The 25,749-nt window shown below is 40.8% G+C and overlaps 1 protein-coding gene across 4 annotated transcripts in view; it reads right to left on the reverse strand.

Moving 5' to 3' along the window:
• The window catches only part of LOC309395276 (broad substrate specificity ATP-binding cassette transporter ABCG2-like), a 55,389-nt gene extending 30,591 nt beyond the window's left edge, over positions 1-24,798 (reverse strand). The window contains exons 1-2 of one of the 4 annotated variants that reach the window (XM_081959322.1): positions 24,676-24,798; positions 649-857 (exon numbers count right to left, since the gene is read on the reverse strand). In XM_081959322.1, the coding sequence (XP_081815448.1) occupies positions 649-836 (188 nt within the window). In that variant the 5' untranslated portion in view covers positions 837-857; positions 24,676-24,798. Of the gene's footprint in view, positions 1-648; positions 858-2,368; positions 2,391-5,732; positions 5,849-21,281; positions 21,383-24,675 lie in introns of those variants that run through there. The other 3 variants (XM_081959323.1, XM_081959321.1, XM_081959324.1) reach the window with 3 other exon arrangements.
• Positions 24,799-25,749: the final 951 nt, after the last annotated feature.

Genomic DNA, 25,749 nt, shown 5'->3' on the forward strand with positions numbered 1-25,749 from the left:
ATACACCTGATGCTTCAGTGGAGTACAACCTCAACAAATTGCAGAGAAGAGTAACAAAGATGATTAGGGGACTGGAGACTAAAACATATGAAGAACGGTTGCAGGAACTGGGTATGTTTAGCTTAAGAGAAAGAAGGACTAGGGGAGACATGATAGCAGTGTTCCAATATCTCAGGGGTTGTCACAAAGAAGAGGGAGTCAAACTATTCTCCAAGGCACCTGAGGGTAGAACAAGAAGGAATGAGTGGAAACTAATCAAGGAGAGAAGCAACTTAGAACTGAGGAGAAACCTCCTGACAGTTAGAACAATTAATCAGTGAAACAGTTCGCCTCCAGAAGTTGTGAATGCCCCAACACTGGAAGTCTTTAAGAAGATGTTGGATAGCCATCTGTCTGAAACGGTATAGGGTTTCCTGCCTAGGCAGGGGGTTGGACTAGAAGACCTCCAAGGTTCCTTCCAACTCTACTATTGTAAATGTAAAATAGACAAACTCCAAATCCCAGGGATATTATCCAAGTGCCACCATCTGGTCCTAAAGGTTTCCAAAATATTGCATATGAGCCATGTTAAAAATCCTATGCAAACGCTAAGGATAACTACAAGGAAAACAAGCTGAACACGCAGGTGGACTTACTAAATATACATACTTGATATCTCTCAAAATTTCTTTTTCAAGTATTTTTCGACAGCCAATAAATCCACTCTTCATCTTCACTCTGTAGCAGATGTTACGAAAGGTGACGGTGCTGGATTTTGTTGAGCTCCATGACTGATTCTGGATACCATTCGTATTGCAATCTGCCATCGGGACAACAACTTCTGGGCTCTGAGACATCTTTCTGGATTATATTTACTCCTAGGAATCACAGACGTATGTTATTTTTCAGAGAGGCCCTGTCTTTCATTTAATGTTTTATTTTATCATGCAAATAAAAAAAATGTATAAATGCATAAACAGTATTAAACAATTAACACACCAGCTGCAAATTAATACGCCCTAAAAATTATGTTATAAATTGAACCGTTTTAAAAATATTGACCATATTGCTCAAAAGAATTTACTTCTTTTTTTTTAATAAACACTTGTTCAAATGTTAATAACATGCAATTATGGACGATCCAATTCTACGTTGTAGATTTCTGCTTTCTATGCTGTAAAAATTATTTCAGGCAATGCCCCTTAGGATATCAGGATCCTGAATCCTAATATCTCCCAAATACTAAGAATATACCCATATGTATTCTTAACCTTCATTGATTGACCCAGAGCAGGATGAATAGAATATAAAAATAATAATGAATCAAAACTTTATGAAAAAAATTATCATTATACACTGGAATTTTGCTTTTTGAACATATCCCCAAAGACTCTCAGTTATTGATTTTTGAAAAGTTTTTAGATTCTAAAAATGAGAAGTTGAAGCAATCTATTTCTATAGGTCTAGTTTTAACAAGCTTAAGGATTTAATTAATCCCATATCAACGCTAAATGGATTTTATATGGATTTTAATTATTTTTTTCCTTCTGTAATGTTCAGTTTATTTTAAGCCCATATCGCTGCTAAATGGATTTATATGGATTTATATGGGTTTTGATTGTTTTTTTCTTTCTATTATGTTTATTTTGATCACTACATAATATATGTCATTTTTTTAAAAAAAATTAAATACATGCTATCTGGGTGCATGTATAGATAGAGAGTTAGAAATATAGTTGGAAGGAAGGAAGGAAGGAAGGAAGGAAGGAAGGAAGGAAGGAAGGAAGGAAGGAAGGAAGAAAAAAGGGAGGGAGGGGGAAACTATTTTTTAATTTTTTGATACATATAAAAAAATTTATTTTTTCACTTTTATAACATATAACCATATGCATACTATTACATAGCCAACATCGTATTGTATTATTAAATGTTTACATCAATTCATCTTACCACCAACTCCCAAAAACAATTTTTGGCTCTTCTGCTCTCCATACACCATATTTGTACCTTATCCATCACTTTCTTCTCCCTCTCTCCTCCCTACCTCCTTTCTTCCCTAGGAAGGGGGGGAAACTATTGTGTGGCTTTAAATGTGTTGTCCTTTTTCACTGCCAGAGACAATGCCACTATGATTCAGCAAGAGTTAATGTTTCTTGGCACCAAGCAATAACTACAAGAACATAGAGCACGTGTAGACAACAGATGTTAGCTGTGTGAATCGGATTGTGACCGCGGTATCTGAAAAAAACCTTTTGCCATTCATTCCTACTTATGGCTCGACATCCTGTAATCAACAGACACTCTGCTCTAAAGGTCTCAGCACATGGCAGATGGCTGGTCAAGAAAAGGAGACTTTTGATTGAGACTTTTGACTTCCTGGCTGACATACCAATGTCTTAAAGTCCTCTTGACATTTATTCTTCTCACGTTACCAGCAAAAACAAAAACGGAAGTCCTAACTTGCTGTATAAATTTAGAAGCAGACAGAAATGGGGTCTTTGGGATGTCCTGCATGGGAGGATAGGAAAAGGCAAGAATGAAAGATAAAAAAAGATACATCTTAAGCTAAGTGAGCAGAAGACAGGAAGCAAAATAAAGAGAGATGTGAAAGAGCAAAGGATGATATTGATCTGAAAGCTTGGGATGAAAATTTTGACATATTCAGGGAAGTCTCTTTCTCTGCCTCTTTCTTGTATTGGCAAGAAAGTAGGGATACTGAGAAGAAAGCATTTCATAAATGATACGCTAATATTATACTGAATGTCTATGGAGATTCTCAGCCATCCAGGTCATGGTTGTCCCAGAGGTGCTTTTTCAAGAAGCAACTGGACTTTCTGGTTTTTTCTTTGAAGACATTTCACTTCTCATCCCAGAGGTTTCTTCAGTCGGAACTTGAAGAAGTTTCTTGGATGAGAAGGGAAACCTCTTCAAGGAAAAACAACATCTAAAAACATGGTTCTATCAAGTGCTAGTAGCATAATTGTAAGGAAAGTCATTTGTACTTATATCTGAGCTGATATGATATCAAGAACAATACTTAAGGAGTGAGGATGATTCCATTTTCCCCAGAATTTTCATTTCTAAAGTCTCTCTTTGTTTTCATTTATTTATTTAAAATGTTTCTACAGCCACCTATCTTATAACCAACTCTGGGTGGCTCTTTAACTTTAACTTATTTAATAACACACAGCTAATGAGAGTGGGGGTGAACAGTCACGAAAAAAGAAAAAAGAAAAGGGAGGATAAATATTTTTTGTTGTTTAAAAAATTGACATATACACATGTAGGAGAAAGATAGAAAGAGAAAGATAGAAAGAGATAGATAGATAGATAGATAGATAGATAGATAGATAGATAGATAGATAGATGAAAGAAAGAAAGAAAGAAAGAAAGAAAGAAAGAAAGAAAGAAAGAAAGAAAGAAAGAAAGACAAACAGACAGTCTTTGTATTGATTTCTAAACTTTCTTATTGCAAAGTAGAGTTTTCCCTGGCTTGGTTCCTTCAGGATATGCTGAGAACATCCAGAATTCCCAGGACAAAAGATTCATCTGAAAAACACCTTGTTGGAAAAATTAAACAATTAAATTAACGTGTGACAATCCTGCCCTGTAGCAAAAGGAAACATTTAGATGGTTAGGAAGAGGTAGGATAAAAGTAGTAAAGAAAAGAGAGGTGGCAAAATCAAAAGGCAAAAAAATATATATAGACTTGCGCATGGATAAACATGCTTCTGTTTCCCTTTTAGCACTCTAAAACCAAACGATTCTTTATTCTTAAAATGCAGACAGCAAAGTAAAAACACCTGGATGCGAAATTAAAAGAAAAGCCAATTACGACAGCGCTCCCAGCAAACTGGTACAGATCCGCTGTGCATCAACAGTACTTATTTCCAAATCGATTCATAAAACTGTATTCTAAAACGGCTCTTTTTCGGTATGGAAAGGTTTGCCTTTGTGCTCAACAAAACCCCCATTAGCCCTTCCGAGCATAGAATTATACAGACAGGAAGCCGCCAACAAAAGCCTTTGATTTCTTAACATAAGGAGTCAATCTCGGAGCCCCAGATGCACACATGGGAAAAGCCAGAAACACAACACAACACCACACACACACAGAGAGAGAGAGAGAGAGAGAGAGAGAGAGAGAGCTGCATGGCACATTAGAGAGAATTATATACTTATTTTCTGGGATTCATCTGGGTGGCTGGCGTGGATGGTGCTACCTGCTCTGTAACGACCTTTGGTTTTAAGCAAATAAATGGTTTCTGTCTGACATAACCCACAAGGAGGACAATTCCAGACTTAGCTCTGTGGAAGCTTCTCCTGCCAAGCCTGCCTGAGTCTTTAAAGTGCTATTAAGACTCTTTTGTGTCTTTTCGATGATGCCAGACATGAATAAAACCCGCCTTTCTGGAGAGGTCTGGCGTTATAGGAGCCTAAATTGTAAGTCTGAACAGCCCCAGGGTAGGTCAAAAAAAAATTTAAAGGCACTGTGAGATTTTGGAGACATTTCATTCCTCCCTTAAAAATATGGTGGGGGCGAGGCAGGTTTTTTAAAAAATACCCTGAATTTATTTTAAATGGAGGGATTCCAAGTGATTTCTAGACCTTTCAAGATGGGGAGAGCTACAGTGCTGATGTTCTTTAATACTCAGTATAAAGATAATGCAGGTGATGTTAGGTATAGTTTTTACCCTCTGTAAAAAATTTCTTGCAAGGCCAGTGAACACAGACGATTTTGTTAATAAATCAGCCTTAAAAAAATCCAAATTATTGACACAGGGAAGGAAAAGGGAGGGGGGGGAACACTGTTAAACTGACCATTGTGATAACTAGTTAAAATGTTACACTTTAATATTGGATTCACATTCCATAATATGCCTTGCTTACTACCCTAGTAGCAGTAACAGTAGGCGGCTTTCCAAAATATTCTGGGAAGATAGTCCCATGTTCTTTTTTTTTTTGTTCTATTTAGTTTTAAAAAAGTATAAATGGGAAGACAGTTAGGCTTTCAAAAGATTGTGGGAAGATAGTCCCATGTTTTTTATTCTAGTTAGCTTTAAAAAAAATGGGAGGACAGTTAAGTTTTAATCAGATCCTAAGGAAGGTGTATATCTTCCAGATTTTAAAGGCATCAGAATTAGTCCTTTAAAAAGAAAAACACAGCTTGGTTATTTTTTTAAATATTAGTGCATTTTTTTAAAAAAACCAATCAGGCTTATTATTCAGTAAGATTAAGTGTTGGTTAGATTCATCATCATTTATTAAATTTATTGACTGCCTGGTTCCCGGTGACTCCAAATGGTTCTACCACTTGCTCAGTTTTAGTCCAATCTCTCTTTTTTATATACATTACTGTAATTTTCAGTTATATGATAGGTTCTTCCTTTTACAGTTATGTCTTTCGAGTCTGGCCATTGCAAAACTTGAGTACATCTGGGTACTTTGCGGTGTGAATATATCATGGAACATTCCTACCCTACTTAGAATAGTTGGCATTTGTAAAAAGGAAAAAAAACCCGGTGAGTTTCAATCACACGAGCTAGAAACTGCTGGCTTATTATCAGCGGTCAACAACTGTAAGGAAACCGGCAAATGCTGCTGCTAACAAGGACCATTTCTTTCTTTCTTTAATTCAGGCAAACAACTGAGAAGTTAGAACCCAAACGAATAAACAAACAAAAGAAAACTAAACTATCGCAAAGGAAAGGGAAGTGGGGAGGGAAATCCCCAGATGCCCATTTTGGACTTACCTTCAATGAATGTAAGAGGCAACAGAAGCAGCAGGAAAATAAAATAAGGTGTTCACAGCACATCTGGAACTATGGATTGCGACTTGCAGACCTTTCTACAGCTCTCAAAAAGGCACTCCAACAAAGGTGAAAGCAGTGAGTTTCTCCTCTCTTTCAATTCAAGCCATTTCTTTTGCACCGCTTGGTAAAGAGATCACGGCTCATCCCTCCTCCCCCTTCCAGCTGCAATTAAGGGAGGGGTGAAAGGTCTGCCTTAGGGAGGGACTAGCACCGAATTGCACTTTCGCCTGACTCTATTTCACCGGCTGATAATGCTCCAAGCACAAGGCAGAAGGCGCCACAGGAAGTCCATGGACATTTGAACATGCACCCAGATCCCCACTTTAAACACCCTCAGAGAAAAGCTCCAGAGTCATCCAGGCTGCCCGCAAGTTCATGCCCATGTGAGAAAAATTAAGGAGAACGCTTAGGCAAATGTATTTTCCCACTGCCTCCAGCTCTGTTCAAAAGCTGAAATTCTACTGTAACGGGAGTAAACATGCAATAGATCCAGGCCTCACCCACATCCCTATGCTGTAAGCAGAAAAGAAGCTGAACAAAGAAGGGCACACACATCCTGGGCTGCCGACGCAGGCTGGGGATTTCTGGGAAACTAACCAATCAATCAACCAGCCAACCAACATGAAGAGGTTTATTGGGAAAACAGAAGAACATCCTCCATTTATAACCTGCCGTTTCAAGAATGGCAATTCCTCCATTCCTATTGCACAGGTAGGAATCCTTATGCCAGTGGTGGATTTCTACCAGTTCGCACTGGTTCTCCAGAATCGGTAACTCTACCGTCAAGCAGAGGGCGAACTGGTTCTCTGTTGCTTTGAAAGTGGGCCCGCCCGCCTGTCCCTGGGTTATACCTACCTTAATTTCAGCTTCTGAAGCCCAGCTGATCAGGGGCAGCAAATTGAATTGCCGCTCCTCAGCTGCTTTCCAAGCAAGTTTCTTTCAAGTGCGCACGTGTGTGCAGCATGCGTCGGGCATGTGCATGCTCAGCGAACCGGTATGAACCCACCACTGCCCTACGCAATAAATTATAGAATAGAGAAGAATACAGAATAACCAGGGACATTGTGACCCAATGCCAATAGGTACTTCTACTGTGATTAGGATACATTGAGCTGAGAACCTAGGAAAGTAAATGAGACAGGTTTGTAGTAGTTCAGGCACCAGGCTAGAAACCAGGAGACTGTGAGTTCTAGTCCCGCTTTAGCTGGTTGACCTTAGGTCAGTCAAGAGGTGGTATTCAGCAGGTTCTGACCAGTTCTGGAGAACCGTTAGCAGAAATTTTGAGTAGTTTGGAGAACTGGTAAATACCACCTCTGGCTGGCCCCGCCCCCCCATCTATTCTCTGCCTCCCGAGTCCCAGCTGATTGGGAGGGAATGGGGATTTTGCAGTATCCTTCCCCTGCCACGCCCACCAAGCCACGCCCACAGAAATGGTAGTAAAAAAAATTGAATCCCACCACTGGGCCAGTCCCTCTCTCTCCACCCAACTTACCTCACAGGGCTATTGTGGTGGGAAAAATAGGGGGAGGAAGGTGTGTTGGATATGTTCACCGCCTTGAGTTATTTGTAAAATTAATAAAGGCAGGATGCAAATTAAATAAATAAATTCTGTAGGATGCTGAAGAGCAGTACTAGGGCTGTTTTCCCCACATGTTCCCCTCCCAATGTATGGGTCTCCAACTCTTAACTGCTACAACTAGATTACAAAAAGCTGCAATATAAATAAAGCTGGACCTAAGGTGCATTTTGACCCGCAAGTATAGTTGATATAATTACATACATACTTACACGTACAGCTACAATCAAGCTGTTAGAAACTAACCAGCTTAAATAGAGGGAATTAAATTAGCTAAAGAAGACAAGTCCTCCTTTTTTCCCCAACACATGGAATCTTTCTTATCAATTTTCCAAAGGAGACAAAGGGTTATTCAAGAATGTCTGTTGCATATTTGAATTCATCCCTGAGAAGCAATGCTTAGCATGGCCCAAGCCATATTCTAAATTTCAGGGAGGGCTGTAACTCAGCATTAGGGCAACGTTTGGCATTCATTAGACCCCAGTCTTAATATCCAGTATTTCCACTTAGAGGTTCTTGAGTAAGAAGCACATGCTAAAGAACCAGCTGCATTCAGAATGCACCAAATTTTGATAAATCAACCCATAGCTTGATGCAAGATAAGCCAACCGTGTAGATCAAATATAGAATAGCAATTATTCTTCTCCTTGAGATGTTTTAATCCTTCGATTGGGTTAGAATCTGTAACTTTCCATTGGGGGGAAAAAAGCCAGAAAATTAATTATCACCATTTCCCTTTCTAAACTATGAGACGTGGTGACAATGAAGACGGACACGATGTGTAACCTAGACCATTATATGGGAAGAGGAAATTGTAATCATCTTGATCTATTCATGTTTAATAACTTTGGGATCTCTCTTGTTCTGTACTTAGGGCAAGCAGGGCCTGGAAAGGAGACATGGTATCTACCAGCTGTCTGGAACATACAGATATCTTATCACTATCACCAATTCTTCAATTGTTTTTGGTTCACTACATGTGCCATGCTTAAAAGTTGCATTGCTATGAGTACGTTCTGATAGATAACCAACTGGAACAAGACTAGGGAAGTTTTCTACCTGAAAAGCTGGAGAGCCTTTTGTAGACTTATATGATCTACCAAAACTAGTGAGTTTGGTACTGTTGAAAGAAATGTCCTTCTGGGTTCAGCTCCAAGTGGGGGAAGAAGACACTGGAAACTTGGAGGCTGCTTGGAAAGATGGTTTAATGGTGGACAGGACTACATGGCTTGAGTCCTGAACAGAAAAGGTGATCACATGCTTCCAGATGTTGGGTGGAGAAGAAAAGAGAGAGAGAAAAAGAGACTTGCTGGACTTTTTTATACTCTGTTCAGCTCCACCTCTCTGTTTCCTGTTCCTGTGTAAGAAATGCAAACTGATTGGTTGTCAGACTCCTATGGGGCCATGCAGGGCAGCTCTCTAGGCTGTGTTTTGAGTCCAAGTTTGGTTGAGTTCCTGGATGCCATGTGGTGAGTTGGGCAAAGGGTTAATACTATCATGCCTTAATCCCATCACCCTCGAGCGGAAGGGGGGAAACTCTTTGTTATGTAGAATAGACTGACTCGGGCATTTTAATGGCCCATTAAGGAAAGTGGGGGCTATTAAGAGTGAGTCTGTTTCCTGCCTAAAAACATGTTTCTCCATTTCTGATCCAGGGAAATATAATATTCTGCCTTTTCAATATTCCCCAGGATATTTCATTTTTCTAGGAGAGGGGTGAGAGTTTTAACTTCCTAGAGTACCATTTTAATACCTGGCTTCTATTCTGTTATAGGGAAGTAGCAATCCTACAGTTTTTGATATGAGCCTCGAGATGCATAACAGTAAATTCAATAATTGACCGTATAATTGGGTCAATGTAGCTCCAGCATTTATCTAATATCTCAAATCCAATCATTTCTGCATTAGGAGAAAGGCCAAATTCTGCACACGTGCACACATGCGCATACACAGAGGCACACACAACACAGAGTCAGTATTAGGGCTTTTTGTTACTCGCTTAAGGATGGCGCAAAGATGTCCGAGTATCCTTTATTTTCTACCGTATCTGAAACATTATCTTCATGATGATCCCACCCCATACCAAAACAGCTTAAATGGCTCTACATTGTTCCAATGCTAAAGTACCATGTTTTCCCAAAAAATATGGCATGTCCTGAAAATAAGGCCGTGCCAGATTTTTGGGGTGGGCAAAAATATAAGCCCTCCCCTGAAAATAACCCCCCTTGGACAACCCCCCCCCCCCGTCCTCCTCCTCCGGCCACGCAGAGCGCCACTCACCAACCTAGCGGTATCCCAAAGGCACCAAGTCACGGGAGCCCGGAGGAACAAGCGCTCGCACAGCTTGGCTTCTTCAGGATACCGCTGGGTCAGTGTGTGGCGCTCTGCCTGGCTGGAGAGGGGGGTTGCGTGAGCGCCTGTTCCGCCCCCCTGCTTGCGCGCCTCCCAGACTTACCACAACCTGGGCCACCTCTCCTTGTAGGGCCAGAGCGCCAGCGCCAACCCCAGAACAATAAGCCACCCCCACCCGCCGATAAAAAGGCCCAGGCCATATTTGGGGGGTCAAAAGAAAATAAGACCCTGCCTTATTTGGGGGGAAACACGGTGGAAGTTTTCCCTTAAGGAGAAAATACGTTTTGCTGTGGGCACAATTTAATGTATTTTTGGTTAGGTGGCACCCCCTCCCCTTCCTCCAAAGGAGCAGGATCAATTCAATACCTCAACATCTTAGAGTAGGATTCAGCTCTTTCAGAGGTAGATTTCTCTTGCCTTCCCTACCGGTTCGCAAATGTGAGTGCACATCGGCGCATGCACGCAGCCTTCCTCACATGCGCTTTGATTTTAAAAAAGAGCCCTAAATGGGATGGCATAAAGCTGGGGCGGGTGGGCAATTTCCACTACCAGTTCGGGTGAACCGGTCCGAACCGGCTGAATTCCACCTCTGAGCTCTTTGTACGGTGAGTAAAGATTCTCATAAATAACTATATTCCGTGACTACCGTTCATAAAGTTATATAGTAATTGCAATTCTGCTCTTTTGCAACAAGTGCCAAATTGCTCTTTTGTAACGAGTGCTATTTTGCAACAAGTGCCAAATGGAGTTCAGCTGTTTGTACCGTGAGTAAAGATATTTACTCTCCTAAATAAATAATTATATTCCAGGCACTAATGCGTGACAACCGCTCATAAAGCCGTAAAAAAACAGATAGGCAATAAAACCTTGTAGAAGGTGCATGAAAGTATTGGAACTATTACATCAGGAATGTCTGAAGTTTTTTAGGTTGTATTAACAGAGGTTTCCTTTCCAAGATGGGATTTAGATAAGAAAATCATTTGAAATTCTGCCCAGTTAGCAATATGTTTGATACTTATTTGAAGCATTATTTGAGAAGTGGGGGGAAACCCTAAGATATTAATGCATGGAAGCAGTTGAAAGCACTTTTAGTTTTTGGATTCACTACAGATAATGTAGCCCTTCCCTTCCTTTTCCTTCATCCATAGAATTCATCAAGAATTCATACAAGTCTAAGACTGTAAGATTAAATTTTAACACTGTGCTAGAAATTGTACAGGGGGGATTTCAATGGAAAAAGAATATCCAGTTCACATGGAACATTATACTTAGAAAGCATTGGTATAAAGTGTCTTATTACTGATGTATTACTATTGCTCAAATAAGTACTCCCTTTCCTCTAAAATGCTGGAAATGCAACCAGCAGATTAGATTTCTTCCATATGTCCTTTTTCCATATGTCTGCTACGTATGTAAGCTGCCCACTCTTCTGACCTAGGCTTAACACAGTGGTTCCCAAAGTGGGCGCTACCGCCCTCTGGAGGGCGGTGAGATGGCTTAGGGGGTGGTAAGAGGCCAGGGGGGCGGCAGGGGGGCGGTAAGAGGCAAGGGGGGTGGCAAAGGAGTGCTGGAGGCGGCCTCCTCTAGCGAGCTATTCAGAACAAATTTGCTCACTCACCCCCGCCCATCCAGAAGCTGCTCGATCGCTCGCTTCCCCCGCCCATCTGCACTATGTTAGCCCTGCCGACTCACTGATTGGCTGGCTCACCAATCGCCCCGCCCGCCTCTAAGAGCCCTATCTAAACCCAGTTAACTTTTTTTCTGTTTGGCTTTCTATAGATAGGGCTCTTAAAGGTGGGCGGGACGATTGGTGAGCCAGCCAATCAGTGAGAGCAGGGCTAGCATAGTGCGGACAGGCGGGGGGAGCGAGTGATCAAAGGGAGGCCATTTCGCCTCCCTTCGCTCCCACTTTGTCTTGATGAGGTCGCTGAAGCTGCGGGCGTGGACAGACGGAGGTAGCCAGAGTGGTGGGGAAGCCCGGGGGGCGGGCGAGCGAGCAAGAGAGCTGCCTGATCCTCCATTGCTCGCCCACCCACCTGCCCGGGCCGCTCTGGCTATCTCCGTCCGTCCGCGCCCGGAAGTTGCAGCGACCTCATCAAGACAAAGTGGGAGGTGAAGGGGTCTCGGTGCCCTGCCTGATCCTCCTTCGCTCACTCGCTATTTTACCTGCATGGGGTGCCTCGGCGGAAGCCCTTTGCTGGCGGCCAGACCTCCCCTCCCTGGGGCGACAGCAGATCCATGATCACCATCCCAGTAAAGCTGCGGCCGCTCGGCCTGCGAAGAGAGGGAGGGAGTAAGGGTGAAGGGTGAGGGAGAGCAGCAGGGGCTCTCTGCAGGGGCTCTGCATTTCCCCCCCTCCCCCCACCGGAGCCTTCCCAGAGGAGGTGGGGCTGGGGAATGTGGGGCGGAGAGGTGCTGTCTGGGGTGGGACTAGATGACCTCTGGGGGTCCCAACCGGCCCTTCTGACTCTGGAGACCAGAAGCAAGCAAGCAAACACACACACACACAGCAAAAGTGTCTGGTTTTGAATATAATCCTCCCTAGTGCTTGGGGAAAAATAAGAGGAATATTTGGATATACATTTTGAATTAACTTGGAAAGAAAATTGCTAAAATCACTTTTAGTTGTGTTCTGCATTAAGAATTCATGCAGTAGCATTTCTTGTTGAATTAGCAGAGTAATATTTACAACAGCCAGCTAAGATAGTTTTATCTGTCTTATAATGTGCGTGGGTAGAGGACTTAGGCATAAGTGCAATGTTTGCCTGTGATTATATAATAAATGCACAGTTTATACATTTCAATTAGATGTTTTTCAATTCATGTTTAACCTATACTTGATATACTTGTATTCAATACAGAAGGTGTTAATTATGTCAATGGAAGAGATAGGAAACTGCATTAGTGATATATATGCCAATGCGTTGATTTGTACTAAAAATGTTTAGTTTAAAGAAGTTATAAGGAATCACAAATATGAGTGTGGAAAATGTAATGTAGTTGTGGATGTAGTTATTTGATGAGATTATTGCATGAGTTGTATTGGGAAAAATAAAATAATAATAATAATAATAATAATAATAATAATAATAATAATAATAATAATAATAATAATAATAATAATAAATGATTCCCCAAAGAGGTAAAAGGCTACATTTTGCTAGAGTTATTCTTCCAAACTGTTGAGGAGGGGGATTGGACTCCATTGTCTATATTTCCCTTTCCATCCCCATGGTTCTTTAGTGAAAGTTATAACCCAAGAACATATAGATCTGTTAAAATGTTCCCATTCTCACTTTCCATATTGGGAATCCCTAGGTACCATGCAATAATCTCATCAAATAATTCAAGCAATGTGTGATTTAAGACTCCTGCTAAGTGACTTAAAACCAGACATTGGGAAACTGGTATCACTTCATCAAGCCCATCCATCACATTAAGAATTTACTGAACAGTGAAGTAGTTACTAAATTTTGCTAAGTTTACTAAGTTACTAGTTACTAAGGTTCTTGATAAATGACTATCAGACTTTGAAAACCTGGTATCACTGGATCATGTTCAACAATTTTGTTGAATTAACTAACTACAAAGGTTTTTAAATTGGATTTTGAAGAAATGTGCAATTAATTGTTACAGTTTTGAATTTTACTGTTACTATCTTTATTCCTTCATGCAAACCACCCAGTCACATGACTCCCCCAGCCACGCCCATCAAGCCACGCCCACAGAACCAGTCGTAAAAAAAATTGAATTCCACCACTGGGTGGGGGGCACTGAGGATCAGTTTGTAGCACCAAGCGGGCGGTGGACTGAAAAAGTTTGGGAACCACTGGCTTAACAGAATCATGAAACAGATGCAAAAAAACCCCAACCTTTTTATTTGGTTAATGTGAATTCCGAGCATTCATATCCAGAAAAGTCCCGGCAAACAGTCTTTCAAGGTTTAATTGTAACAACAGACCTTATCAGTTCTTGGATAGTTGCCAGGCTCAGAACTTCTGGTCACAACGCTGTACAATGAAATACTTGGCAAGAAGCCTTTGGGAGGCACGAAGTCAGATAAGCAACTCTTCACAATAATAAGCAAACTAATTGTCTCCTGCAAATGCCCCCCCCCCTTGCTACTATTTATTCCCTATGGGAGGGGCCATTCAACGTTCACTTGTGCCTTTACTCCCGAGTTGACCCCTGTTCCTTAATTGTTTCCTTCTCCTGACAGCTCTGCGCATGTGCGCATCGGGAACAGGCTCCAGCTGTTCTTCTGCCCCACTGATCTCTGACTCCGAAGGTAGCTGATAAATGTTGGACAGCTCTGACCTCCTCTCTGCCTCCGACGCAGAGCCTTCATCAGAGCCTTCCCCAGACTCCAGGACTTGTCCATGTCCCTCCCCAACCTCCTCACTGTCCGAGTTTCCACCAGCCACTGGTGAGCCATAATACCTACAGTCACATAGATGAGAAGGGTAACCATATAAATTAATTAATTAACTAAATGTCACAAAGCTCAAGCATATTGGAAATTAATTCATGATTGAATGGAGCAAATTTTGAAACTGTAATCCTATTGTAACCCGAGATATTTTTACTAATTTTTTCCAACCCCCACTTTTCTTCAAAATACACTGAGCTGGCATCGTACATAATAAACAACTGTAAGGATTTTCTGCACTTTTCATTGGAATTTTATATTGATCCCCTCTATGGAAGAATAGCTAATTAAACTGTGGGAATACGCTTCCATGTCTAGAATAACTTCATATCTAAATAGTAAATCTGCCCTACAATCTACTCTTACTTGGAAACCTTTTTTGGATTATCACTCTATCCATGGAACTCAACCGCATGCCAAATTTGGGGTTTAGAATTTATAGTTTAAATGGACCCACAGCTTACATATTTACAGTACTTTTATGTATTTGCATTGTCTTTCTTTTCTTCTTACTGATTTTAGTCGTTAACCGTTTTATTGTAATAGTATATTAGAATATATCTGCCGTGTGACATTTTTGATCTGCGGGTCATTTATGATTCCCTAACCCCTATATTCTATTGCTTAATTTTTCCCCACTTCTTTTCAATATTCTCTGTTTCCTTTGGAATATATACATAGTTTTATTTATTTTTCTTTTATATTGGAAATATAATAATAAAAATAAATAAAAATCAGTGGTTTACATGACTCTAAACTTTTTTCTTTTTCATTTCATTACTATACTGAAATTTAGTAGTTTCTACCTTAAAATAGACATTATTGTCTATCACAGAGATCTACCATTAGTGTTGCGTAAGCCTACTCTAGTGTAGGTAATAGTATGTGTACAGACTCCTACCTTCCTAAGGATTCAGGGCAGATATGCTTCTCTCTACTATAAAGTAACATAATGTATTCTGCAACCTTATTCACAAATATCTGTTACAATCTATGCTGATGCCAGAATAACACGTGGTTCATGATGCCATGCATACTATAGGTTGCAATTTCCCCCCTCTTCCTGCTCCCTACCAACACTTGTGGTTAGTCTCACCTCATCCTGTTGCACAAAATTTCAATATCAACACAAATGAATCCAAGAAGTACAGACTTCGTTCAATAATGTCTACTTTGGAGGGGACTAGGAGCTTATAAAGCAGGGATGTCAAACTCAAGGCCCGCAGTCCGGGCGCTTAAATCCAGCCCACGGGGCCGGCCTGGAAATATCAAAGGACCAGCCTGCGGTACCTCTGCCGGCCAAAACAGGCCTCCACGCAGCCCGTTTTTGGCCGGCAGAGTACTGCTGGAGGCCAAGGAGGCCAAAAATGGGCCATGGGGGCGCTTCACAGGTAAAGTGCTGCAGGAAGCATCCATCGCATCTCCCACTACCACACCCCCTTCCACCACGCAGACCCACAGAGGAGAACTACAATGTTGATCTGGCCCTCGAAGAAATCCAGTCTAAAACCCCTGTTGTAAAACAAATTGAAGACAAACGAATCTATTTTAACGTGCTATAAAAACAGCTGCAAGCTTCTTTTTCTGTGGATTGACAAAAAAAAAATATATATATATATAAGTGACTGATACATTACCTTCTTAACATTAATAAGGTTATTGTTAATGGCTGCTCCCTCACCGGAGTTTTTCAAGAAAAAAAAATTGGACAACTATTTGCCCAGAATTATGTAAGGACTCCTTGGGAAGGGGGATGGGCTAGAAGACCTCCAAGTTCCCTTCTAGCCCTGTGATTCTTTCATACAATAAGGCAACACAGAGCCTCAATTGAATGCGTTCGCTCCCCCACGCCCATCATATAACAACATTGCCAAGTCCTTATCAGAGCAAATTAGTGCTAACTTCCTCCAATTCTTGCTTTATAGGAAATCCCACTTTTGAACAGTGTTTGTCACTGCCAAAACGTCAATATTTTGCTGTGCATGGAAGACTCTGTCTCATCCTGTCCCACAGCTACTGGAACTTGCCCACATGACATACCTGGGAAAGGGATCAAAATGTATGATTGCCAAAGGAGGTAAACAACCTGTCAATAATACCATTAGAAAAACACCAGTTCTGTGATACAAACACATACATACAATTTTTTTCTTTCCTAAAACAGGTTGGGAATTTATAATTCTGCAGGAAAATGAGGGGACAGGGGGCAGAATGAAGACCTTTGGCTGCCCAGAGATTAGGGCTGAGACAATCTTCTATGACAGTGATGGCGAAGCTTTTTCTTGTGGCGTGCCACAATTGTGCGATATCACACCAATTTAATTCTCCTTGCTCACCTGCGCATGTGTGCATGACACACACACACACATACATGTGGGTGCATGACCCCTCCCCAGTATCAGGAGGCTTTCCTGAAGCCTACGGAAAGAGAAAACGGCCTCCCCCAGCCCTCCAGAAGGCTGAAAATCAGCTGGGGGGTGAGCACCTGCGCGCTGAAGCTGATGGCTGGTGTGACAGCAAATATGGCTCCGTGTGCCACCTGTGGCGCGAGTGCCATCGGTTCACCATCATGATTCTATGACATTCTTCAATCTTCTCTAAAAGGGTTAAGGGCCGTTAGCTTCATATGAGCACGGTAGACTTTCAGACAAGACAAGACACCCATTCCTGTGTGGTGGAGAAAATAAATCTAACAAACACAATGAAGACTGCATCTCATCTTTTGGACATGAGCAGACTCAAAACCCAATTCATCTCCTTGCCTAATCCCATCAGATTATCTGATCCAAAAATGACTCTGGTTGCCCTAGACATAGTCCTCTGTAATCCCATCTAAACCGAAGAATAGAGGCCTTCTCACCACTCACAATACAGCACAAGGACCTTGCAAACATCTGCCAGTGTCCAAAGGGTGGCCACATGACCGTGGGGACGAGAGAACCATCGGAATTTCAGTTCCAGATTGTAACTCCTCTTTTGGGGGGTTGGTTGTAACTTCAAACAGTCACTAAGTGTTAGCATCGTTTTTAAAAGCCAGGGTGTTGCCTTAATCTCATCTCTAGTCAAGATCTGAGCAAGATGGACTTAGATTTTCTTTAATTATATCACTGTTAAGTAACATTTTCTCTCTTCTTCTGATAGGGCAGCCTCTAAGCATATAAAACCTGTTGGACTTTGTCATCATTGACCTGGAAAGACACGGAGAATTGCAGTGTTGAAAAATATGAGTAATAAAGGAAGGATGGGATGTCATGTGTCAGGCCAGGGTAGTTTTCTGCCAACTCAGGCATGAATGGGTAGTACTTTAACCCAGTAATAAGGAAAGGCTGTAAGATTATTGACTTGACTTTCTTCATTTCCCCATTTCCAACTCTTTATTTAACCATCAGTATCAAGTAGAATAAGACAAGACAAGAAGCAACGGAAGGAAACTAATCAATGAGTGAAGCAATCTAGAACTAAGGAGAAATTTCCTGACCGACAGAACAATTAATCAGTGGAACAACTTGCCTCCAGAAATTGTGAACATGGAAGATTTAAAGAAGAGATTGGACGACCGTTTGTCTGAAATGGCATAGGGTTTCTTGCCTGAGCAGGGGTTTGGACTAGAAGACCTCCAAGAGCCCTTCCAACACTGTTATTCTATTCTATTCTATTCTATTCTATTCTATTCTAATGAGGTACAAAGTCAAAGACAGAGAATGGTTGCAAGGAGGACCCATTGACCAATAGATTGTGTGCCATCAATTTATGTTCAACTCTTAGCATCACACTGAGACTTAATGATCTATTCCCAACCTAACTCTTCAGGTCTTCAACAGTGCACCCATCACTGCTGGAGTCATATCCATTGCCCTTGCTTTTGGTTATCCTTTTCTTCTCTTTCTTTCCACTTTCCCCAGATTTTATAGTACAATACAATACAATACAATACAATACAATACAATACAATACAATACAATAGTAGAGTTGGAAGGGACCTTGGAGGTCTTCTAGTCCAACCCCCTGCCTAGGCAGGAAACCCTATACAGTTTCAGACTGATGGCTATCCAACATCTTCTTAAAGACTTCCAGTGTTGGGGCATTTACAACTTCTGGAGGCAAGCTGTTCCATTGATTAATTGTTCTAACTGTCAGGAAATTTCTCCTCAGTTCTAAGTTGCTTCTCTCCTTGATTAGTTTCCACCCATTGCTTCTTGTCCTACCCTCAGGTGCCTTGGAGAATAGTTTGACTCCCTCTTCTTTGTGGCAACCCCTGAGATATTGGAACAATACTATCATGTCTCCCCTAGTCCTTCTTTCTGTTAAGCTAAACATACCCAGTTCCTGCAACCGTTCTTCATATGTTTTAGTCTCCAGTCCCCTAATCATCTTTGTTGCTCTTCTCTGCACTCTTTCTAGAGTCTCCACATCTTTTTTACATCATGGCGACCAGAACTGAATGCAGTATTCCAAGTGTGGCCTTACCAAGGCATTATAAAGTGGTATTAACACTTCAGGTGATCTTGATTCTATCCCTCTGTTTATGTAGCCTAGAACTGTGTTGGCTTTTTTTGCAGCTGCTGCACACTGCTGGCTCATATTTAAATGGTTGTCCACTAGGACTCCAAGATCCCTTTCACAGTTACTACTACTGAGCAACGTATCATCTATACTGTACCTGTGCATTCCGTTTTTGTTGCCTAAATGTAGAACCTTACTCTTTTCACCATTATACTGTAGTATAGTCTTCTCTAGAGAGTTGCCCCATTGCACTTTTCAGACACTAACAAGAGTAGTAGGAGAAGAAACGCTCAAAGCCAAATCCTATTTCCAGACCTGATTCTCATCATTTTATTTGAAACCATGCATCTGATATCCACATCCTTCTTCCCAATCACTCAAATACATTCACACACGTTCTCATGTTATGACTTCATTCTACTGCTTTCTGACAGCACCATCTTAATTTATTTTGGCTCCCTGTGTTTTCATTTATTTCGTAAAATTTTACGGCCACCCATCTTAAACACAATTCAGGGCAGTTCACGGTTCCATAATTATTTTAAAAATCCCTAAAAAATAACTATTAAAAGTTCATGTTCAATAACTACAAATTTGTAAGCCATCAAATAAAAATAAAAACCTACCGTGTTTCCCCGAAAATAAGACAGGGTCTTATTTTCTTTTTACCCACAAAATATGGCTTGGGCCTTATTATGAGGGAAGGGTTTATTGTTTTGGGGTTGCCAGGCGGCTGCTCTCTTCCAAGCGGGCTCCCAAAGAGCCAGGCACAGCCTCATGGGCGAATGGCTGGGCTGCGCTGTCACAGTTGCCCACCAGAAAAATGTGGCATGACCTTATTATCAGGACATGTCGTAATTTTGGGGAAACACAGTAGTGGCTTAGGTATTAATTAATATATCTTCCAAAAACATCATACTGCTTTATGCCAATCTGTGAAATTATGCTTATTCTTGGTACTTTGCTGGTTACAATTGCATTGCCCTTCTCCACACATCAAACATATTAAATGATACCATCACATTGACCACAATTATTTTACCTTGTGTATAGGCACATGTTTACATGTAAATTAATTTCTTAAATCCTACATTCTTCCCTTTTTCATTCAATATAAAGCAAATGGCCTGTTTTCTCCCTTTCTTTCACACATTGTTGCTTTTTGTCTCTGCTCAAGAATATTCATGCCACAGAGAATACATCTAAAAAGATAAAGGTTCCCCGGCACATGCGTGCCAGTTGTTCCCAACTCTAGGGGGTGGTGCTCATGTCCGTTTCTAAGCCAAAGAGCCAGCGCTATCTGAAGACATCTCTGTGGTCATGTGGCCGACATCCCTCAACTTTGAAGGCAAACAGAATGCTGTTACCTTCCCACCAAAGTGGCCCCTATTTTTCTACTTGCATTTTTTACGTGATTTTGAGCTGCTAGGTTGGCAGAAGCTGGGACAAGTAACAGGAGCTCACCCCGTTACCCGGCGCTAGGGATTCAAACCGCTGAACTGCTGACCTTCTGATCGACAAGCTCAGTATCTTAGCCACTGAGCCACAGCTACCTAGATATAATTTTCTGCTTCAAACCCTATTACTTCAGAGTCAATTTCAGGATTTCCCAGTCTGCAAACCTAACTTAAAATCACATGTAATAATAATAATAATAATAATAATAATAATAATAATAATAACAACAACAACAACAACAACAACAAGCCCAGATGAGAAAGGAGGAGGGTTGGGGTCAGGCTGGCAACCTGCCCCCATAAAAACTCGCTAACCCATACAACATGGTGAAAGAAACGAATAAAAGTTCTATGCCGCATCGGTCGTCGCACGGGTTAACAAGGGCCGCGGCGGATGTTGAGGTCCCTGGGCATCCGTCGACAAGTGGGCTACAAGTGGACCAGCCAACAAAACGACAAAAATATACTGCACATGAAAATTGTGCCATAATGGCCTGTTATTACTTAAAAATTGAAATTCAACGATTATGGTACAAACCAGCAGTGGTAATTCCAGTGGTAATCGGCACACTGGGTGCTATTCCAAAAGCACTGGAATTACATTTTAAAAACTTGACAAAATCACCATCAGTCAAATGCAAAAAGCTGCACTGTTTGGATCTGCACGTATATTATGTATATTATGACGTCCTAGGGCCCTGGGTGGTGCCTGACTAGTAATCAATGCCAAATCCGGCGAAACAACTGGCCGCTGTGATACAATCGTATAATAATAATAATAATAATAATAATAATAATAATAATAATAATAATAATAATAATAATAATAATAAAATATTATTATTATTATTATTATTATTATTATTATTATTATTATTATTATTATTATTATTATTATTATTATTATTATTATTATTATTATTATTATTATTATTATTATTATTACAGTTGTTAAAATGGTTCATCCCTCAACAGATATAATCTCTTGCTTTTAGTTTTTCTCCAGAACATTCATGACTTTTCCTTCATAAAATACTTTCTGGAAAAAAACATATCCTACGAAAGGCACCAAATCCACATATCATACATAGTAATCAAATCTCAGGTTATATTATTTAGTTGAATTTTTTAAAAAATATTCTATTACTTTAGGAGGAACCAGACAAAATTACCATTTGTCACCTATGCTATCTCTAGCATTTTCAAAGTCCCGGTGTCCATCGGTCAGCTCTCAGAGAGAATCAAAAGCACTCTCAGAGAATCAAAAACTCACATTCCCAAACATGCTTCAATATTAAATTATCCTGCAAGTTTCTTTTTAGAGAACTTCTGTGCATGACTAAAAAGTATTACAAAAGCATGAGCAAGCACAATGGAAATGAATCAGCAATTTTCAGTTGTGTTTACATGCTTTGGATGACTGTTACATCAATAACAGGGACAGAGTTCATTTTCCTCAGAGGCACATTTCTGTACACCCACAACTATTCTGAAAATATTTTCAATCCCATCAGAGTTCATTCAGGATGTCTTTGTTTTTTTTCTTTTACATCTCTTGATCTTCTGCTCTTCCTTTTGTACTTGGTATCAGGAGCAATTCTGCTTTATTTAAACTTTATGCAAGTCAATTCAGAAGTTTGTTGCGAATATGGATTAAGTTGTATTTAACAAACCTTAAGCTCTTTTTAAAGCTGTGATTTTCCAGTTGCAATATATGGCTGTGAAGGTTGGACCATAAGAAAGGCTGAGCGCCAAAGAATTGAGGCCTTTGAACTCTGGTGCTGGAGAAGACTCCTGCGAGTCCCTTGGACTGCAAGGCGATTCAACCGGTCAGTCCTAGAGGAGATCAACCATGACTGCTCTTTAGAAGGCCAGATCCTGAAGAGGAAACTCAAATACTTGGGCCACCTAATGAGAAGGAAGGACTCGCTGGAGAAGAGCCTCATGCTGGGAATGACGGAGGGCAAAAGAAGGGGACGACAGAGAATGAGGTAGCTGGATGGAGTCACCGAAGCAGTTGGTGTGAGCTTAAATGGACTCCAGAGAATGGTAGAGGACAGAAAGGCCTGGAGGAACGTTGTCCATGGGGTCGCGATAGGTTGGACATGACTTAACAACTAACAACAACAAGCTCTTTTTAAGTTTCCTTGTATGACTGTTAAACTGATCCATAGGGTACTTACCATGTGTGTGTCTCAGTTTTAACTGAACCAAACATAGTGATATAGACAGTCCCCATGTTACGGACGGATGGACGTTCTTAAATTTACATGTTTTCACATGCTCACCGGGGATTGGTTGGCCAAACCCCAGGAAGTTTAAACTACTGTCACTGGCCGGCTGGTCTGCGGGAGCTCCTTAAAAGGCAAACTCCAGCAGCCCAGCCAGCAGAGGGCAGTCACTTACTCTTGCAATAAAAAGTGCTGAAACTCACTAGCGCCTCTCGCCTGCTGCTTCTCGCAGATCTAACAGCCCAGATTAAAAACAAGTCCCATTTCTAAATCTGTCTTTAACTTGAATTTATATGTAAGTCAGGACTTGTATGTACAAACAGACTGCCTATTACTAAAAATGGGTGACATCTTTGTTCTTTCTCAATCGAACAAACTGCTGAAGCCATGTAGTGCTTTCAGAACTGGATAGATATTAAAAACACAGAGTTTCAGCAATTCAGAATAACAGAATTGGGAGGGACCTTGGTGGTCTTCTAGTCTAACCCCTCTGACCAAGCAGGAAACCCTGTACCGTTTCAGACAATGGTTATCCAATCTTTTCTTTAAAACCTCCATTGCTGAAGCACCCACAACTTCTGGAAGCAAGTCGTTGCACTGATTAATTGTTCTAACTTTCAGGAAATTTCTCCTTACTTCTAGGTTGCTTGTTCTTGATTAATTTCCATCCATTGTTTCTTGTCCTACCTTCAGGTGCTTTGGAAAATAGGTTGACCCCTCTTTTCTTTGTGGCAACCCCTGAGATATTGGAACACCACTAACATATCACCCCTAGTCCTTCTTTTCATTAGACTAGACATACTTAATTCCTGCAACCATTCTTCACATGTTTTAGCCTTCAATCCCTTAATCATCTTTGTTGTTCTTCTCTGTACTTTTTTTCCAAAATCTCAATGTCTTTTTTGTATCATGGCTACCCTAAATTTCTGAAAGCATTGCATGGTTTCAGTGATTCGTGGGCTTAAGAAAAAGAGAACACTATTTGACATTTTTAGTAATACACAACCTACCGGTATTCATTTCCGAGCATTCTTAATCCTGCATGTATTCGCTTATTTTTTCATGGCTTCTATTTGTATAGCTTGCTCAACTCAATCTGATTTTTTCCATGCTAATTTTTTTACAAAAGCTCAAAAATTCATGGAGGCCTTGCTTACCTATGGCTCATATTTGATTGCATTCTGGTTGCCTGAAATATCCACAGGACTTAAAAAAAACTTAAGGAGCTGCCCATTACGTGACTGAAACTCCACTTTTTAAATTTGTGTCACAAGGTAAAGGCCGCCATCTTGACTTTTTTGACCCCCCCCCCTTCTGCTAACAACTTTGCTGCCTGCACTGAATATTACAAACCGTTAAACTAAAGGCATCCTGGGACTCCACTGGAAGCATTTATATTCTAGAAGTCCTCTCTTTTCGTCTTCTCAATATATTTCTTAACTTTCTCCAAATGTCAGGACCACAGCTAGATGTGGGGATCAGTTTATAGTTCTCGTTACATCTCACTGAATCCCCCTCTGGTAGTTCAGTAGCCATTTGCTGTCTTTAAAAAAAATGGCTACTTGGAATTACTTGTTAATCCTAATCCAAGTTGGGACTATGCTAACAGTACTGTCAGCCTCTGCTTTGCTTACTTGCTGTCGGCTGCCATAGAAACGGGGAGGGTGGGGGCATAATATTTGGGATGGGAATAAATGGTACTGGAGGTGATATGGTAAAGGGAGTTTTCTTCTCACCATCTTCTGCGCATGCTGGTGGCTGGTGTTTGGACCGATGTCAAGGCCAACCGTCCTGCATACCAACGTAATGATGCTGTCTGGAGATGCAACCCACACGACACCTTAGGGAGTTGCAGATTGGACACTGGGGTGTGGGTCATTAGAGGGAGGGGATTGGGTAATCGTTTGATATGTATGTGTTCGCGCCTTTCTGGCTCAGATCTTGCTTTACTTCGCAGCTATCTTTTCATAACCAGTAAAAGTACTTTTTAATTCCACAAACAATGGAGTTGGGAGTTTTCTTTCTTGGTTACTGAAGTAGGCACGGTTGACAAGTACTGCTATTGCGACAGTTTAACAACATGGAATAGATGCCATATTTACTAAACCTACTTAGGCAAGTAAATCCATTTTATTAATTACACGTTTAAGATACTGATTATTAATTACACATTTAAGGTGATTATTGATTGCACATTTAAGATGATTATTAATTACACATTTAAGATGATTTATTAATTACACATTTCACATATTAAGATGTTAAAATATCGTAATGAATTTCCCAAGGCTATCATTACGCAAAAGATCACCATCATAGCAGAAGATATAATTACCAAAAAGGATGGCTCCCTATGGTCTGAAGGTCAGTGTTGTATCTCCAGGTAGGAGAAGCTTAGTCCAGGAAGTTAGTTCAAGGTGGTGCTCTGATGAAAGAAAAAGCAATGTATCCTTGGAGGAAGGCTTCTTGAAAGGTCTCCACAGTTGCAGTGCTCTCATTTAACTTTTTCTCTTGGTTCTTCCAAATCTTGAGACGGTCTTAGTCAGCATTTGAGTAGAAAGCAGAAATGCTTTTATAGGGCAATGTCTCTAGTTCTCCTTTTATTCCAACATTGCAGCTCCCTTCCCATGCCTTGAATTGCTTTCTTTTCTACTTTGATCACATGCAATGCTGGGTCCAAGTTTTGCCAATTTGTGTCACTTGACACTGGATCACTTGACATTCGTTAATGCCAGATTCTCAGATCAAATGAACCCAGGTCAGAATCCACTATAACTCATTCACACTAGTGCTCCTTCCACATGCAAGGAAAAGTATGTCTCTCGGGCTTATAATTGTGGCTTTCCCCCTAATGATCCAGGGCCCCCGGGTGCAAGGGGGATGAGAAGATGGGGAAGGATACCGTTGACTCCCAAACATTTTCACCGGGCTTGAGAAGTGGTCAGAGGGAGGCCAATAGTATTTGCTGTGTAACTAGACACTGCCTAGAAAGCCAGAGTTCAACGAATAAGAGCTGTGGTGGCGCAGTGGTTAGAATGCAGTATTGCAGGCTGATTCTGCCGGCTGCCAGCAGTTCGATTCTGAGGGGCACATGACATGGATTTTGTAACTTGCTAACTAACTTAGTTACTTTGCATTTTAAATTGATTTACTTTCTCTCTTTTAAAATGATGTTCAGGTTTATTAGCTTTTAACATGCCTAAACTGATAAACAGGATGGAGACTGGCTCCAGATAAGAAAAAGTTTGTTAGTACAAATTGAGGTCTGGTTTCTCTCTTTTGTGAACTCCAAACAACCTTTTTCCTTACAACGTACATCCCTTCTGATGTCAGACCTCATTTTAACAAACGTGTGATATTATGGGATGCAAATATGCAACATGTTTGACTACATGCAACGGATTTCCTA

This window comes from Natrix helvetica, assembly GCF_964273705.1.
Source record: "Natrix helvetica genome assembly, chromosome: 7".
NCBI lineage: Eukaryota > Metazoa > Chordata > Lepidosauria > Squamata > Natricidae > Natrix > Natrix helvetica.